This window comes from Suncus etruscus, chromosome 2 (genome assembly GCF_024139225.1).
Source record: "Suncus etruscus isolate mSunEtr1 chromosome 2, mSunEtr1.pri.cur, whole genome shotgun sequence".
NCBI lineage: Eukaryota > Metazoa > Chordata > Mammalia > Eulipotyphla > Soricidae > Suncus > Suncus etruscus.
The window spans coordinates 124,249,936-124,268,782 of NC_064849.1; the positions used below are offsets into that span (position 1 = coordinate 124,249,936).

An 18,847-nucleotide genomic window follows, 5' to 3' on the forward strand; every position below is an offset into this window, starting at 1 on the left:
TTGGTGTTTTTTTTTTGTTGTTGTTTTGTTTTGTTTTGTTTTTTAATTATGTAAAACCTGGTGGTGCTCCTGACTCTACACTTAGGAATCACTCTCAACAGTGCTTGGGGGGACTCTTTGAGATGCCAGGGATTGGCTGTGTGCAAGGCAATTATCTTACCTGCAATACTAACGCTCTGGCCCCTGTTAGTGATTCTTGCCTTGCAGGCATCCTCCACATATACTGTGTGTTTGCAGATGTGTGTTAGTGGTCTTATTTAGGAGATGTGTTCTGTAGCTGCCTTTATCACATGACTGTTCATTTCTACTTGGATTCAAATAATTTCATAATTATGGAGTGCCTTGCTGATTTTTTTCTTTACACTTCACTGTTTATTACATCATGCATTTTATTATGTGTCTTTTGAATTTCTTCAGCTTTTGTTACTGTCAAAGTGATGTAACAATTTGAGACTTAGATTTTTATTTTTCGTGGGTGGGGCCACACCTGAAAGTGTTTGGGGTTTACTAGTGACTTTGTGTTCAGGGATTGAAACCAAATCATATGTGTCAAGGCAAGCACCCTACGCACTGTACTATTGCTTCGTCTCCCATTTGGGGTTGTTAATATTTTAAGCTTCCCAAACGGTGCTCAGGAGGTCAGGGAACTACACTGTCTCTCCTTGACCTATTTGGGGGCAATTCAGTATAAGGGTCTGAGGATTTTGTGCTGCCCAGGTCCTAGAGTGTTGGGGGTACCACCCCCAGTAGTGCTGAGAACTCTCCTCAACTCCATCTGGTGAGGCTTTGGTGATTATATGGTACCTAGAACAAATACTAACCACTACTATTTCCCAGCTCCTTCAAACTTAAGTATAAACATCAAACTTCAGCTTTTGCTATTGTTAAAGTGACTAACCGTTTGAGGTTTAGATTTTTTTTTCTTTTTTGGGCCACACCCTGTGACACTCCAGGGTTAATCCTGGCCATGCGCTGGGGGTATCATATTGGATGTCGGGGGATCAAACCAAGGTCTGTTCTAGATTGGCCACGTGCAAGGCAAACACCCTACCACTGTGCTATTGCTCCGGCCTGAGGTTTAGGTTTTGTTTTTTTTGTTTCCCCAACAAACTTAAGTTAAAACTTCAAACTCTCCACAAGTATGTATATCCAGTGGTATTGGTACCTGGAACAAATGCTAACTACTCTACTATTTTCCAGCTTAATTTGAAGTTTATGTTTAACTATTTAGATATTTTCCTGGTAAAGGAAGATCAACTGATTAGCAGGAACAAATCAGGCTACCTGTGTTGATAGAGAGCTGTATTTCAGCACTATTTTAACTTTCTTAATGTTTATTTTGCCCTAGAATTACTTTGTGTACTCATTTCTCTCTCCTTTCCCCTTCCCTCTTCGTCTCCCCTCTTCTTTGGGCTCTCCCAATTAGTGCTCAGAAGACTTGGCTACTGCTCTTTGCCACAATTGCCTTGGGTCCCACTGGCACTGTGGGTGGTGCTGGGATGGGGTAGATATACAATGTTTGGTATTGAAATCAGCACCTTGTATCTCCCTTGTCCTCATATACTGTCTTAAGTGAAATGATTAGTTTTTCAACATTAGACAAGACTTTTACAGCAAATGTATGCACAGAATAGACATCACAAAGCTATATGAGATAGTACAGTGGTTAGGTGGTTAGGGCGCATGCTTTGTTTAATCTCGGGTATCATATGTCACCTAGACATAGCTGGGTGCAGCCCAGAGGATTTCTGAGTAGCACGGAGGTGGCCCAGGCTATTCCTCCCACTGTAGAGCTTGAGCTGCCTGCATTCTCAGGCCCTTACATTTGCTGAACATTACCAGTGGAGCTCCCAATATTCCTGAACACTGCTTGGAGTCCCCGAAAAAACAGAAACTCAGCTAATGATATAAAATAGTAAACTTTTCTCCAGATAGCAAGTCTCAAAATCAAGGTCCTTTTATATATATATGTTTCTTTTTTTTTTTTTGGATCATACCCATGTTGTTCTGGGTCCGCACCTGGCTCTGCACTCAGGAATTACTCCTGATGGTGCTCAGGGGATCATCTGGGATGTTGGGGATTGAGCCCATGGAAAGGCAAATACCCTCCCTGCTGTCGTATAGCTTAGGCCCCAATTTTTCTACCTCTTGTGCTATCTTGAAAGGCCTGAAAATTATTTTTAATTAATAGCACATCATTTGAGTTGAGCTTTTCTGAAAATTCTATTTAAGTATACTTTAACATACAATTACTGGATACTTTTTCCTTCCTTTCCCAGAATACATGTTATCAGTTGGTGTAGTACTTACTTTTTTGAGTCCTTGGATTTGATCTCTAGTACTACAAAAAGAAGGGACAGGGTTAATTAAAAGTTAGGTGATTTTCTGCCTTGATAGGAAATTGTTTCCTTGTAATCCAGTTTTAGATAATCTATTATTACAAAATTTAATTTGAGAACAACATTTTCATTTAGAAAAAGAAAGCTAGCCCATTGGGATTTCGTTTCTAGGCACCTCTCTGACCTTTTTAGTTCCTACATGTTTTTCTTGTTCACTTTATTTTGCCATATTTGCTTTGTTATTTTATTTACATGCTAGGTTCTTTTTACCAAGTCTTTCTAAAACATTTTTTTCATGGGGCTGGCGAGATAGTACAATGAATAGGCTTTTGCTTTGGCATGGCAGCCAACCTGTGTTGGATCACCAGCACCTCATTGACCCTGCCAAGAGTGATTTCTTAGAAGTCAGGTGTGGCTCAAGAAACAAAACAAAACAAAATATTTCCCCCAGACATTAAAAAGGTTAAGTGTAGAACCTTGTTTCTTAGGGGGTGATGTTGGGCCACTCCTGGTGGTGCTCAGTGATTATACTTGGCTCTGCGCTCAGAAATTACTTTTGATGTGGAGCATTTTTTTCATGTGTCTTTTGGCCATTTGTATTTTTTCTTTGTCAAAGTGTCTGTCCATTTCTTCTCCCCATTTTTTGATGGGATTAGATGTTTTTTTCTTGTAAAGTTCTGTCAGTGCCTTGTATATTTTGGAGATTAGCCTCTTATCTGATGGGTATTGGGTGAATAGTTTCTCCCACTCAGTGGGGGGCTCTTGTATCCTGGGCACTATTTCTTTTGAGGTGCAGAAGCTTCTCAGTTTAATATATTCCCATCTGTTAATCTCTGCTTTCACTTGCTTGGAGAGTGCAGTTTCCTCCTTGAAGATGCCTTTAGTCTCAATGTCCTGGAGTGTTTTACCTACATGTTGTTCTATATATCTTATGGTTTCGGGTCTGATATCGAGGTCTTTCATCTATTTGGATTTAACCTTCGTACATGATGTTAGCTGGAGGTCTAGGTTCAGGGAGATGCAAATCAAAACAACTATGAGGTACCACCTCACACCCCAGAGATTGGCACACATCACAAAGAATGAGAACAAGCAGTGTTGGCGGGGATGTGGAGAGAAAGAAACTCTTATCCACTGCTGATGGGAATGCCGTCTAGTTCAACCTTTATGGAAAGCAATATGGAGATTTCTCCAAAAACTGGAAATCGAGCTCCCATACGGCCCAGCTATACCACTTCTAGGAATATACCCTAGGAACACAAAATTACAATACAAAAATCCCTTTCTTACACCTATATTCATTGCAGCACTATTTACCATAGCAAGACTCTGGAAACAGCCAAGATACCCTTCAACAGATGAATGGCTAAAGAAACTGTGGTACATATACACAATTGAATATTATGCAGCTGTCAGGAGAGATGAAGTCATGAAATTTTCCTATACATGGATGTACATGGAATCTATTATGCTGAGCGAAATAAGTCAGAGAGAGAGAAAGACGCAGAATGGTCTCACTCATCTATGGGTTTTAAGAAAAATGAAAGACATTCTTGCAATAATTTTCAGACACAAAAGAGAAAAGAGCTGGAAGTTCCAGCTCACCTCATGAAGCTCACCACAAACAGGGATGAGTTTAGTTAGAGAAATAACTACATTTTGAACTATCCTAATAATGAGAATGTACGAGGGAAATAGAAAGTCTGTCTAGAGTACAGGAGGGGGTTGGGTGGGGAGGAGGGAGATTTGGGACATTGGTGATGGGAATGTTGCACTGTTGATGGGTGGTGTTCTTTACATGACTGAAACCCAAACACAGTCATGTATGTAATAAAGTTGTTTAAATAAAAAAAAAAAAAAGAAATTACTTTTGGCAGGCTTGGGGGACCATATAGGAATGGATGCCAGGGACTGAACCCAGGTAAGCCGCGTGCAAGGCTACCGATTGCGTTATAGCTCTGGCTCAAGAATAGAACCTTTGGTGAGGTTTCTACTTAAAAGTCACATCTTCAAGGGACGCCTATGTTTCTATGTCAGAAGGCTGAAATTTTGCATCTTAAATCCAGATTATCTTTCGCCACAAAAGACTTAAAAGTCAGGGGCAGCTTACTTGCCTTAGACCAGAGCTAGAAAATAGACTAAAGAAGGGTAATCATTGTTACAAAGCTATATCCAGTAGAACTGTGTGTTCTGAGGGAAATGGCTCTCTGTACTATCAAGTATAGTAGCCGTTAACCTAGCCACCGACTAGTGTGACACTTTTTAATTTAAAATTCAAACACTAAAAATTCAAATACTTGTTATAGTATTATAGAGAATGGTGTGGTGAAAGGAGAAATAAGTAAAAGTTTCTAAAAAAACAGTTTAACTTTAAATTTAAATTTGAAAAGTAATGGTGTTGGTTGGATCAGATGATTTAATTTTCAGAATTAAGTTCAGTTTATACCTGTATATAGTTCTCTTTCACAATTGAAAAAAAAGACCTGGTCTTCATCTACATTTTTCAACATAGACTGTAGGTCAGGGGTCTCAAACTCAATTTACCTGGGGGTGCAGGAGGCAAAGTCGGGGTGAGGCAGGGCCGCATAAGGGATTTCGCTTACCTAATATTGGCAATAAAAAATTGCATTAGTTAGTAAGAAATCGCAAAAAAATCGGCATTAAATATTTGCATACCCTGAACGGAACTGCTCGGGGTATGCGAATGTTTAATGCGATTTTTATTGCGATTATTCGGTAAGCAAATAATCGCGAATACTGCGATATTTGAAGGCCGGCGGCGGGCCACAAAATGTTGAACGGAGGGCCGCAAACGGCCTGCGGGCTGCGAGTTTGAGCCCCCTGCTGTAGGTGGCTATGGGATGGAGTATGATGACTAAAGCAATAGTAAGACACACTACCATTTTGAATATTGTTATTGTTTAGAACAGGGGTCCTCAAACTTTTTAAACAGTGGTCCAGTTCACTGTCCCTCAGACCATTGGAGGGTCTGACTATAGTAAAAACAAAACTTATGAACTAATTCTCATGCACACTGCATATATCTTATTTTGCAATGAAGAAACAAAACAGATACAAATACAATATGTGGCCTGCGGGCCATAGTTTGAGGACCACTGGTTTAGAACATGGTAATTTGAAATGTTAGTGGTGAGCAGCAGCTGTTGTCTGTTGTCAGCAAGATACCATAGATTGTAATAAACATTTGACCCTTAAATAATGAGGGTTAAAGAGGATGAACAACAAATAAACTGAAGCAATAAATAAATAACTCTTGGCTCTCACAACTTAATTGCAGTTTTTGTATTTGTGGAGATTTGTTCTGGAATCCTAGGACACCAGAATCCAAGAACGATTAATCCCTTACAGCCTTCTAAATTCACTGTTTCCACAGTCATGGATTCAGTCAACCACATCAGTAATCTATTGAATCTGAATTTAGAACTCCTGGGTATAAAAGAAAGCCTATTGTATATCCATGTATTCATTCCTGTTTCCCTTTCCTTTTGTTACTGAGATGACTGAAGGTCATACACATATGATTCTATTTTGCATTTGTGCTTGCTATGGTTTACATTCCTTAGTTGTGGTGCTTACTTGTTTGTGATGGCACTGACACGAAGTAGTAGAAATGCTGAGTTTGCACTTTGCATTGGCATGTTGCTGGGAATTCAATTGAGGCCACATGCTTAGGTACACTTTTACATTGAATGTCTCCAGTCCTTGAACCAATTTTATGAAAAATTTTCTATTAGGTGTGGGGTTGGAACATGAGTGCATGAGACCCTCATTGGTGGTATTGTAAATCATGGTGACAAACATTAGAAAGAAAAATCTGTATAATAAATAAGAAGAATTGTATGTTTCAAATGTGTGCTGCTAACTGTTGAGGGAAAATAAAGTGATGTGTAATAGGGAGTAATAAATCTATTAAGATTAGAGAAGGAGGGGATTGGTCTGAATCTGGCAGATGGGGTAGCTTTTTGTAGAAAGATGGAGCCTCAAAAGAAAAACCCTAAAGTTGGGGTGGGGGGAAGGTATGAGTGGCAGATAGGAATAGAGTGGCAACTAAGTGTAAAATATGAGATAGAGGGACCGGAGCGGTCACTAGCCTAGGAAGGACCTTGGTTTAATTCCCTGATGTTCCAGATGGTCCCCCAAGCCAGGATCGATTTCTGAGCGCATAGCCAGGAGTAACCCTTGAGCGTCACTGGGTGTGGCTCAAAAAAACCAAAAAACCAAACAAAAAACATGAGTTAGAGTTATAGGAGTTTGGACCTTGGAGGCATAGAGAAGGCCCTGACTATTGGGGTCTTTTGGACTATGAGAAGGAGTTTTAATTTTATTCTAAGGGTAACTTGAAGTCATTGATGGGTTTTAAGAAAATGCATGACATGAGTTCACAGATTTATTTAATTTGGGGCAGCCAGTGGCTGTTCCTGGCTCTGTTTGGGTGTTACTCTGAGTGGTGCTTAGGGGATCAAGTGGTTTAGGGATTGAACTGGCCTTCTTGTTTGCAAAGCATATATTCCAGCCTGTTGCACTATCTACTGGCCCTGTTTTATTTGTTTGAATTTTGGGTCATACTTAATCATGCTGATGGGTTATTACTTATAGTCACTCATGGTGTTTGAGATTGAACTGGGACATTACATATGTAATGCATATTCAAAACCTTTGACAGATCTCCCTGGCCCCAGCACAAAATTAAGTGCTATGGCTGTTAGATTCACTGTTGCAAGTCAGCCCCTGAAGAGGTTGACTGATGGAGGGATGGAGGATGAGTCATGCCTTTCTCCTCCAGCTCGGACCACGCGTCTGTTAACCTGTTCAGTCGGCGGTTCTGAGGTGAATGCGGCATGCGGCGGGAAGAAAGCCAACAGGCAGTCAGGCTTCCAAAGAAAACAGCTCTTTATTCCGTGAAGAGGCCGAAGCCAAAAGGCCTAAGAATAGGTCCAGGACAAAAAGCCTCTCGCCTTCCACAGACCCTTGTTTTTATGCCCCAGAATCAGGTACCACTCAATGGTGGGAGCAGAATGCCAGGTCACACCCTAGGGTAGGGCACAATCACCGATCAGGGTAGGGTCAGTAACATAATAATCCCATTAAAATGTTTACATAAACAACAATTCACCTTATTTATATATTTACTAAAAATAAATATTTGACACCTCAAAACTTGTCCTAATGTTACATTTGTAGTTTATTGGCTTATGAAGAATGAAGAAAATTATATTTAAGCAGTGCTCAGAGACCCCTGATATCACTCTGCCAGGACTGGGCCTAACTGGGTTTGGAGGACACTAAATTTATACCTGAACTATTCTAGAACAATGCATTACTAGAGAACAAACTGGACATGCATGCCAGACCTTTGAGCACTCTCTGATCCCTGATTGATGAAAAATTTGACTTGTTTGTTGTGTTTTAAGTGAAGATAAATAGTAACACCACTTAAATTTTTGATGTTAACTCAAACTGATATGCATGTGCATAATGATGTAAAAAAATACTATACCTTCAATGTTTAAGGAGTCACATAAATTTCATGGCTTTAGATTGCTTTGTGTACTGCTAAGAAATGTTATAATGTACTACAGTCCTGAGACTTGTGTACAAAGTAATTGTACATGGGTTCTGTTTTATCTTTCTTAATGTTCTTTGACTGTAAGTTCAAAATTTAGGCATCAGCAAGGGGATTTCTTCTGAGAACTCTGTATATGGGTGATTGTCTTTCCCCTGTAACTTTACCTTATCCTCTTTCTTTGCATCATTGTTATCATAATTAAAAATAAAAAATTAAAAAAAGAAGATAAATAGTAGCACCTTGCCTTCGTTTAGTTCTGATGCTGTAAACAAGTATTCTTTTTGTGACCTGGTTGATACATTGATACAGTGCTGTGTGTGTGTGTGTGTGTGTGTGTGTGTGTGTGTGTGTGTGTATTTTAATTTGGTGATTCTGTTACAAAATCAGCTAGCAAATAAAGCTAAAGTACTGTCTAGTTTTTTTTTTTTTTAAGTAGGAAGGCTGTGATGTCCCTGAGGATATGTGTGTTAGATATGGTTTGCTCAGATAATTAGTTTGTGGTGCTGCTGGCCAAGAGTTCAGTGTTAATGCATCATTTAGAAAGATTAAATAAGTTGTCTTTACACAGATACAAACATGGTAAAAGGCTTTGTTTTAATGGTCGGTGAAATATGAGCAGACTCTTAAGAATCTAGACTATTAAGAATCTATTTTATCTGTAGGAGAAATGATTATTTGATAATTTAGTGTTAGTAGCACATCTTTATAGTGCTTAACTACTGGCAGTAATGAGAACTTTCTTTTTATAGAGCCAAGTTATGTATATAGTTAACATAACTAGACAGCTAAGAAATTTCTAATTGCATTCAAACATCTTTGACCATTACTTATAGTAATTTAGATACATGCCTGCCTGGCTTAAAGTTAGTTATGGCATCATCTTCCATTCTTCATGTATGGGTAATTCTTATAAATTAGAGGATGGTAATTTGATACTAATAGAAAATTTTGTGTTTTTTTACCTCTTTTTTTTTTTTTTTTTTTTTTTTTTTAATATATAGCTGGGTGTTTCACTTAGCAGTTTGGGAGCTATACCAGCAGCAGCATTAGACCCCAATATCACATCACTGGGAGAGATACCACAGCCTCCACTTATGGGAAATGTCGATCCTTCCAAAATTGATGAAATTAGGAGAACAGTCTATGTTGGCAATTTGAATTCCCAGGTAACTAATTTGAGTGGAAATTGAATATAGTGCCTCTTATATATTTTCCTTTTCTTAACAAGAAATATTGATATAGTCATATCTGTCTTTTTAAAAAGATGTGCATTACTAAAGTAAAATTTGTTTTCGTAGACAACAACAGCTGACCAGCTACTTGAATTTTTTAAACAAGTTGGAGAAGTGAAGTTTGTGCGAATGGCAGGTGATGAGACTCAGCCAACACGGTTTGCTTTTGTGGAATTTGCAGACCAAAATTCTGTACCAAGGGCCCTTGCTTTTAATGGAGTAATGTTTGGAGACAGGCCACTGAAGTAAGAAATCCTAAGCAGAAATTTTAATGATTTTGAAAACATTTAAGTATTTTTAATGCAATTAAGGGCTTTTCCCTGTTTAATCGTAATTGGCAGGTTGGAACAGAAGACTTTGCTAAATGTAAATGAACATGTGATAAACTGTTAATTTTAAACTAGAGTTGTATTTGTACATATTTTTGTTTTTATAAAGTCTACTTATTAACATTTAGACTGACCTAATGATTGTATGATTTTTTTCTACATACCTTGATTAACAAGTCAGACTTGTATTGTAACTAAATTAACAGGCAATTTAAAATGGGGTTTAAGTTATAGTGAAAATTAAAAATCTAGGTAACTGAAATCTTGAGAAGAAAATAATTCTCCAGATTTTAAGTAAACATTCTTAGTTTTTCTGTTGTTGGGTTGCTTTTTGTTTGTTTGTTTGTTTGTTTGTTTTGCTCCCTACTGATACTCAGGGATCATTCATAGCCACTGAAGGACTCAGTGAATCAATCATACAGGGTACTGGGAATTGAACCCATGTTAACTGCATGCAAGGCATGTGCCTGACCCTCTGTACTTAAGGTTTGCTCGCAAACCTTGTTGACACAGTGGAAAATTGTAGCCCTTAGGTACATAAAATCAGAAATCTTGTTTCAGGAAGATTAATGAGAACAGTTTAATATGAATCACATAGCCGTTTGTCATTGTTACATAGTTTATCAGAATTCTATTTAAGCCATTATTTTATGTTTTTAGTTCTTGTCTTTTCAGTGTGGAATGGGCTAAGTAAATTTATTTATGTGCATCAGAGAAACGATTGTCATAGTAAGAGAAAAAAATTATCAGTTATTTCTCACATTTGAAGCTGGCCTAGAGTTTATTAATTCACTAAACATAGTTTATTCTTGGATTTCTGTTTTTTGTTATTATTATTATTTTTGGGGGGGGGCAACACCCAGTGATGCTCAGGGGTTTCTCTTTACTATGTGCTCAGAAATTGTTCCTGGCTCGGGGACCATATGGGATGCCGGGGGATTGAACCGAAGTCCATCCTACATTAGCCATGTGCAAGGCAGACGTCCTACTGCTGTGCCACTGCTCTGGCCCTCATAGTTTATTCTTTATCTTCTTAGTGCAAAAATTATTGACAAAATTTTTTTATAAAAACAGGCCAGAGAGATAACACAGCAGTTGGGCATTTGCCTTGCATGTGGCTGACCCAGGAGGGCCCCAGTTCGATTCTCCGGCATCCCATATGGTCTCCAAGCCTGCCTGGGATGATTCTGAGTACAGAGCCAGGAGTGGCCCCTGAGTGCTGTTGGGTGTGGCCCAAAAACCAATCAATCAATAAATAAAGTTTAAAAGTAATTTTATAAAAACAAATAATTTACTTTGAAGATGATAGCAATATTAAATTAAGTTACATTTATTATTTTTTTGTTTTTGGTTCATATATGGCATTGCTCAGGACTTACTCCTAGCTCTGCATTCAAGAATTACTTCTGGCAGGGCTCAGGGGAATATATAGATGCTGGGGATTAAACTCATGTTGGCCGTGGGCAAGGCAAGGCAAGCGCTCTACCTACTATACTATCTCTAGCCCCCTAATGTCAACATTTTAATATTTAATACTAAATATTTTAATGTTCTAGTGTATTCAGAATTTTAAAGATGGCATCTTTCTCCTGTACTTAGGGTTTTTTTTAGCAAGTGATAAAGGCAGGTGAAAGAAGAATTAGGGTTTTGTGGTTTTTTTGATTATTCTGTATTGAGCTGTCATTCTTTATGTGCTTTTGAATATTTTTAGATTCATGACATTGCATATTGTACAAAAATGTCTTATGTTTTGCTAAACTGGTGTATATCTGTGATCTGCTAATTTTTCCAATTTAGAATAAATCACTCCAACAATGCAATAGTAAAACCCCCTGAAATGACACCTCAGGCTGCCGCCAAGGAATTAGAAGAAGTAATGAAGCGAGTACGAGAAGCTCAGTCATTTATCTCTGCAGCTATTGAACCAGGTAAGGCCAATAGTGTTGGTGTACAGGTCATAGTTTAAGTTCATAAAATATTAGAATTGGAAGGAGTGTTAGAAGTTTTCTTGTTCAGTGCCTTCATTTTACAAACAAGAAGACTGAAATCCACAAAGTAAGTGACTTACTAGAGTCAAAGGTCATATAGCTATTTATCAACAATGTCTTTTTTAGGACACTGCATTCAGGAATACCAGTCTGAATTAATTAATTGTTTAATAGAACAGTGCTCAAAACTGACCTAAAATGAATTTAGATACTATTGTGGAGCTACAGAAAGATTATATAAAGCAAAAATGAAATGTTACTAGATATACTTTTATTTAGTTTATTTTAAAAAATAGGAAAAGCTTATTTAAGAAAAATTCTGCTTTAGTAAGGTAAAGAAATAAATGCCTATTCAAACTTACATAATGCTAACTAAAATAATTTAAAGTTCATTCTAAAAGAATTCTTTGGTTTTACATTTCAACACAATTTCTAAATCAGTACTTAGAATTTGAGCTTCTCTTCTAGGAAAATAAATGGAGAATTTAAAATGGAGAGAATTTTAAAATCACTGTCATGAATTACAGACATGTTATAATCGTACATTATGGCAGCAACAAAATATTACGAACAGCTGTTTATAATCATCTGGTTTATATGTACTGCTGCAGGGTGGCTGCACTCAACGAGTTTATGCAATGCCTTTCTTGGATGTTTCTGAAGGATAATTGCACAGGAGGAGGATGTACAGAGAGTAGGCCCCTTGCACTATATGTGGTATATTCCACTTGTGCCTGATTATTAACTGGGATCTTTAGTTGTTCTGAGCTTACACTGCAAAGTGGTTTTTTCCTCTCAGAGTCTGGAAAGAGCACTGAAAGAAAAGGTGGTCGATCTCGTTCCCATACTCGTTCAAAATCCAGGTCTAGCTCAAAGTCCCATTCTAGAAGGAAAAGATCACAGTCAAAACACAGGTAAGAATTTCTGTTGTATTTTAACTATTTTGTTTTATATTTAAAATAGTTAATATTGTCTGAGTGATTTTTTTCCCTATCTGTCAAAATTTAGAAATTTTAGTACTGTTTACATAGTTTGCATTAAATACTTATTAATTACAATACTCTTCCATTAATTTTTACGTTTAAAAGTCTATTTAAGATGCCTTTTTCTAATTTTTCTAGGAGCAAATCAGTTTATAGAAACAAGAAAAAGAACTTTTAGATTTCTTATTTATGTTTATTTTGTTTGGGGGCCAAACCTGGTATTGCTCAGAGGTTACTGCTGGCTATGCTCTCACGAATTAACTCCTCGAAGTGCTGTGAGAACTATATGGGATGCTGGGATCTAACTTGCCTGTGTGCAAGTCAGATGCCCTATCATCTGTACTCTCGCTCTGGCCCCACAATAGACTTATTTTGGAGTAAAGAAAGCAATTAGGCAATGATGAATATGCTGCTGAACTTGCAACTTTTTGTTTTAGCTTTGTGTTTTTGCCACACTTTAGCGGTGCTCAGGAGTTAGACCTGATTTGGTGTAGGGTGTCGTTCATGTTGGTACTTGAAGAACCAGGCAGAATTTGTGCTCTCCAGCCCTTGAGCCATTTCCCTGGCTCAGTTGCAATCACTGTGAGCCCCTTTACCCCCCCGTCAAGAGCTAGGGACTACCACCATGGTCTTAGTTTCAAGTAGTTCCCTATCTCCAAAGTCTTACTTAATGGAGACACTATTACTATATTTTTAAATGTAGTTTTGGTCAGGGCTTTGCACATGTGCAATTCATATGCGCTTTACACTGAGCCACATCCTCAGTGCCAAGTAGGACGGACACTTTAAGTCTTAGGTTTTTCTCTGTGTAAACCTCTTTCCTACTTTGGACCAATAACTTGAATATTTAGCTCCCAACTGTTGTGCTTAAGTCCTGTTTCTATTCTGTTTATTTTATTTTGTGCCTAATTCTGTAACTAATTTTCTTTTTTATATATTTTATTAAACATCTTGATTACATACATGATTGTGTTTGGGTTTCAGTTATGTAAAGAACAACACCCATCACCAGTGCAACATTCCCATCACCAATGTCCCAAATCTCCCTCCTCCCCACCCAACCCCCCGCCTGTACTCTAGACAGGCTTTCTATAACCCTCATACGTTCTCATTACTAGGATAGTTCAGAATGTAGTTATTTGTCTAACTAAACTCATCCCTGTTTGTGGTGAGCTTCATGTGGCGAGCTGTAATTTCCAGCCCTTCTCTCTTTTGTATCTGAAATTATTATTGCAAGAATGTCTTTCATTTTTCTTAAAAACCATAGATGAGTGAGACCATTCTGCGTTTTTCTCTCTCTCTCTGACTTATTTCACTCAGCATAATAGATTCCATGTGTAACTAATTTTCTTTCCTTTTTGTGTGTATATGGTGGTAAGGGTCCCTCAAAAATGTAAGCTTATCAATGCCGTTTTAGTTAAAAGTGTCATAGTCGTGTAAAGTGATGGTTTGTTGTCTTTAAGCTGTGTTACTAAAATGAAGATGTATGTAGTGGATTACATTGATTGCATGCTTTATGTACATAGTCATTTTTGTAGAGAAAAGTATGTGTGCATGCCAGTTTGTTGGGGGTTAGGGTATTTGAGAAGGAAAATTTGACGGGTGGAATGAATCTGTATGTGATGTAAACTTAGCTAGTTGTTTTTGTATTTTATTTCTTCTGATGGTCCAAAGTGTTTGAAGCTATGAATTTGGTAAATAAAAGTCTTCGCTTTTACTGAGTCCATACTTACAGCTATCTGTTGGTGTATACTACTTATTTTGTTTGCAAAATATTCAAGGGATGTGATTTTTACTTTCTCCAAAGACTTAATAGGCAAATTCAATCCAAGTAAAGAAATTGCTTAATATATAAGGAATAAAAGATAGTTCAACAGAAGCCAGAATTAGGGAAATACGTGACTCCAGCAACAGTTGTATTGGACTGTAGTTAACAAGATGTAGTGAGGATAAAAGAGATAAAGAAGATTAAAAAATTGGACTGAAGAGGGGCCAGAGCCATAGCACAGCGGTAGGGCATTTGCCTTGCATGTGGCTGACCTAGGATGGACCGTGGTTCGATCCCCCGGCATTCCAATTGTTTACCCCGCCAGGAGCGATTTCTGAGCACATAGCTAGGAGAAACCCCTGAGCATCACCGGGTGTGGCCCCAAAACAAAAAAATAATTGCACTGAAGAATACTATATATCTTTTCTTTGGAAAAACAGGTCACCAGTGACCTGGGTCATCTTTTATTGAGATTATAAGAACCATGCTACAAATCAAATATATTCTAAATCTAATGCAAATTCATTTTCTAAGGCTGGAGGAAAAAAATCTTGATTGACATCACTGTTTCCATGATTTCTCTATAAAACTACATCTATTTGTTTTGTTTTGTTTGGGACTGCACTGGTGGGTGCTTAGGGCTAATAACCTGACACTCTAATCAGGGATCAGTCCTTGTGTTGTTCATGATCTTGTATCATTTCCTTTCTACATACATGCACTTTATTTCTCATGCGTTTGTCTTTCCTATTCCAGTGGCATGTAGAAAAACATTTAGTCTTGAGTAAATTCTTAACCTATGAACTTGTGGTTTAAGATGTAATGGGAACTGACCCTCCAACCTCCAAGGGCAGTGGAATTTACTTTAACTAACAAACCCCAAGGCTCAGGAAGACAGGCATTTCTTGGCTTGCCCATATCTGCTACTGGGATTCAATAGTCTCAGTTTGGGCATTGACCCTGTCTCTTCTGCCTTGTTGCTGTTGTCAGATGCTTCTGACCCTACCTCTCACTTAATTCCTGTTTCCCCTCAGTGCAAGGTGGGAGAAAGGGGTTTTTTCATTGTCTTGGTAGGGTTGGTGTATTTACTACTTCTCCACTTCTTTAACATGTTCTTTTTCATAGGGACAGTGTTAGAAAAGGTGGGTAGAATTTTATCTTAAAGTTAAGTAACCTTTACAGACAAGCATAGGAAATATATGACATTTTCTAATTGTTTTAATTGGAAACAACTGACATACAAATGAACCTGATGCAACATAATGGTAAGTTGTCCTTTATTTACAGTTAATATATAAATTTAGTCTTGTATATTATGCACAAATGAAAATGGATAACGATAACTTTTATCTTTGGTTATATTTGCATTTGACCTGAAGATTTTGACATTCTTAATCAGAAATCTTGTAGACTAATGTATATGATATAGAGAAAAAATAATTATAGTTAAATTAGAAATACTTATACCTTAGTGCTTGGATGTCAAACTCAATTAACTGGGGGCCGTAGGAGGCAAAGTCGGGGTGATCCTTGAGTACAAAGTCAGTAGTAAGCCTTGAACATTGGGGGGGTGTGACCCAAACAACTAAAACAAAACAAAAAAGATTCCTCTAGGGCAGGTCACAAAATGTTGTACGGAGGGCAGCAAACGGCCTGCGGGCCGCGAGTTTGAGACCCCTGCCTTAATGACTGTCATATTAAGAATCCAGAAAGTAAAAACAAACAAACAAAAGAATCCAGGAAGTAAGATAGGAAGCCAAGTAATTTTTATCCTCCTAATTTTTATTTTGGGATCTGCTTAACTTAACATTTTTTGGTTTGCACTCTGTGATCAGAAGTCACTCCTGGAAATTTGCTGGGGAAGCATAAGGGGTGGCAGAAGGGTTGAACCTGGGTTGGCTGTGTGCAAGGCAACTGTCCTACTCATTGTACTATCTCTAGTCTCTGCTTAAATTTTTGTTGTTGTTGTTATCATCTTTGGGATACACCCATCGAGGCTCAGAGATTACTCCTGGCTCTGCACTCAGGTATTATTAACTCTGGGTGGTTCTGGGAATCAGTTCCTGGTCAGCCATGTAAAAGGCAAGTGCCCTACTTGTTATTATTGCTCGGCCTAATTTTTTTTTTAAAAAGGGAGTTTCTTTAAGGTTGGAAGACATTACATTTTGAGGGAAAAATGTTTATCTTTTTAGCTAAGCTAATCTGTCTCTTGTAGATAAGATTTGACTAGGTACATAGAAGCGATACCCTTTTGAAACATTCTTGTACAACTCAAATTAATGTTATATATAAATAAAAACTAAAAAATGAATTACCATTATGTGAATGTCTATATATGAACTAAGATTGTTTATTCATATAAACTAAAACGTTTTTTTTTTCATAGTTCATATATTTTACTAAAATAGTTTTATTAAAGCTGTTTTTCAGTTTTGTCTTAAGATTTGCTGTTTGATTTTCAAGTCTCTGGAAAAAAATTTGCTTTTGAACTAGTTGATTTTGGGTTACTCCCATAGGTACTTGATGCCACCAGGGCCACAAGTATAATGCTTGAGGCTAGCAGTGCCAGGGAAGAACCTTGGATCTTGCACATGCACAGTGTCTTCTCTACCTCTTATGCCAAATACTTGGTCTGACTTTTCTCTTACATTGTTAGTGATAAAAATTTTAACAAACTTATCTTTTTGGTTTAAAAAGAAGGTGTAAGCCAGGGAGATAGTTCATTTGTGTAGAAAACATGCCTACTATATGAGGCCCTGTGTTTGACTCCTGTCACTGTGTAGCCCCCTGAAAACTATTGTGCCCAGTGCCAGGTGTAGCCCCTATAATGTAATGAAAGGTGGTATTCAAATAAATGAGGAAGTTTTAAATACATGCAATAAAAGAAAAATAGCTTTTGAGAAATAAATTTTCACTGGTTGAAAACTTTATTTAAAATTAACTTTTTTTTTGTTGTTGTTTTTTGGGGGCCGCTCCTGCCAGGCACAGGGGGACCATAAGTTATATTAATGTTTATTTGGGGGATTGAAAATTTTGTTTGTTTTTGGGCCACAGTCTGTGATGTGCAGGGGTTACTCTTGACTCTGCACTCAGGAATTACTCCTTGGAGAGCTCGAACTGTCAGGGATTGAACCCAGGTTGAGAAAGTACCCTATACTATCTCTCCAGCTTCAAGGGAATCAAAAATTTTAAGCTTTTACTTTGCTAGAGACTGCTAGGCAATTTTTTCGTATGTTATTTAATCCTCATGATAACTCTGAGGTATTGGTGGACTTTGAGAGGTTAAATGTCTGGTGAAGTTCTCACAGCTAGTGTAACAGCTGAGTGTCAGATCCAGTTGAGACTCAAAAGCCAGGGTGTCTTAATCATCTGGATTTTTTAAGCTGAGTACATTCTGTTCCGTTATATTTTAATACAGTTCCAACTCAAAAAATATCACATTATGTAATCAAATATTTCTCTGGGAAAAGTCGAGTTTTTCAGAATTGGAATAGCAGTTTTCCACGAATTCCATTAATAAAGGTTTCTTTTAATAGCTATGTTTATGTACTTATTCTACTGCTCGCCCCAGTATATACGTATTTAATAAATCAAGGGCTGTAAATCCAACATTTGATTATATCTATCCCTAACTCATAAAGAAATAATGTCTATTTTATTCTCTGGTGCAATCTTTGGTACTATGGTTTTTTGGGCCACACCATTTGATGCTCAGGGGTTACTCCTGGCTAAGCGCTCAGAAATTGCCCCAGCTTGGGGGGATCACCATATGGGACACTGGGGGATCGAACCATGGCCCTTCCTTGGCTAGCGCTTGCAAGGCAGACACCTTACCTCTAGCGCCACCTCGCCGGCCCCAGTACTATGCTTTTTTAAAACATTTTTTTTAATATGTTAAGACATTTAGCAGTCTACCCCTTATAGAAAGTGTTGAATCAATCGTACCAGTACTATTTTCTGTCAAGGAAAATTTTTACTACAAGCAGTTACATTTCATGAAAGTCAAAAGTTGAGATAATTTATGTATGAAAACTTGGCCGTGAGAGTCATTATTAGTAACCCACAGCATTACATAATAGAGAATTTTAAAATACTAGTAAATACTGTCAGGCTACATATTAAAATATATTTTTTAATATTTTAAAATATTTTAGAATTATGAATAGTTTTGATGTTCTAAAATTTTGTCTTGCTTTAGGAGTAGATCCCATAATAGATCACGGTCAAGACCAAAAGATAGGCGGAGATCTAAGAGCCCACATAAAAAGCGCTCTAAATCCAGGGAGCGAAGGAAGTCCAGGAGCCGGTCGCATTCACGGTGAGTGTTTCATGACTTAAAAATCTGTTGTGTTGTATATGTGCTATATATACTAATATTAGGTTTAGACTTTTTTTTTTTTTTTTTTTTTTGGTGGTTTTTTTGGGTCACACCCGGCAGTGCTCAGGGGTTATTTCTGGCTCCAGGCTCAGAAATTGCTCCTGGCAGGCACAGAGGACCATATGGGGCGCTGGGATTCGAACCGATGACCTCCTGCATGAAAGGCAAACGCCTTACCTCCATGCTATCTCTCCGGCCCCTAGGTTTAGACTTTTAATAAGATTAGTAAAGTTGTTTTTTGGT

The 18,847-nt window shown here is 37.7% G+C and overlaps 1 protein-coding gene across 3 annotated transcripts in view; it reads left to right on the forward strand.

The window, feature by feature from the left end:
• Positions 1-18,847, forward strand: part of SREK1 (splicing regulatory glutamic acid and lysine rich protein 1) — a 43,893-nt gene that overhangs the window by 14,603 nt on the left and 10,443 nt on the right. For all 3 annotated transcript variants that reach the window (XM_049768772.1, XM_049768774.1, XM_049768773.1), the window contains 5 exons: positions 8,928-9,092; positions 9,225-9,403; positions 11,285-11,415; positions 12,275-12,389; positions 18,425-18,544. In XM_049768772.1, coding sequence (XP_049624729.1) covers positions 8,928-9,092; positions 9,225-9,403; positions 11,285-11,415; positions 12,275-12,389; positions 18,425-18,544 — 710 coding nt within the window. The remainder of the gene's footprint in view (positions 1-8,927; positions 9,093-9,224; positions 9,404-11,284; positions 11,416-12,274; positions 12,390-18,424; positions 18,545-18,847) is intronic.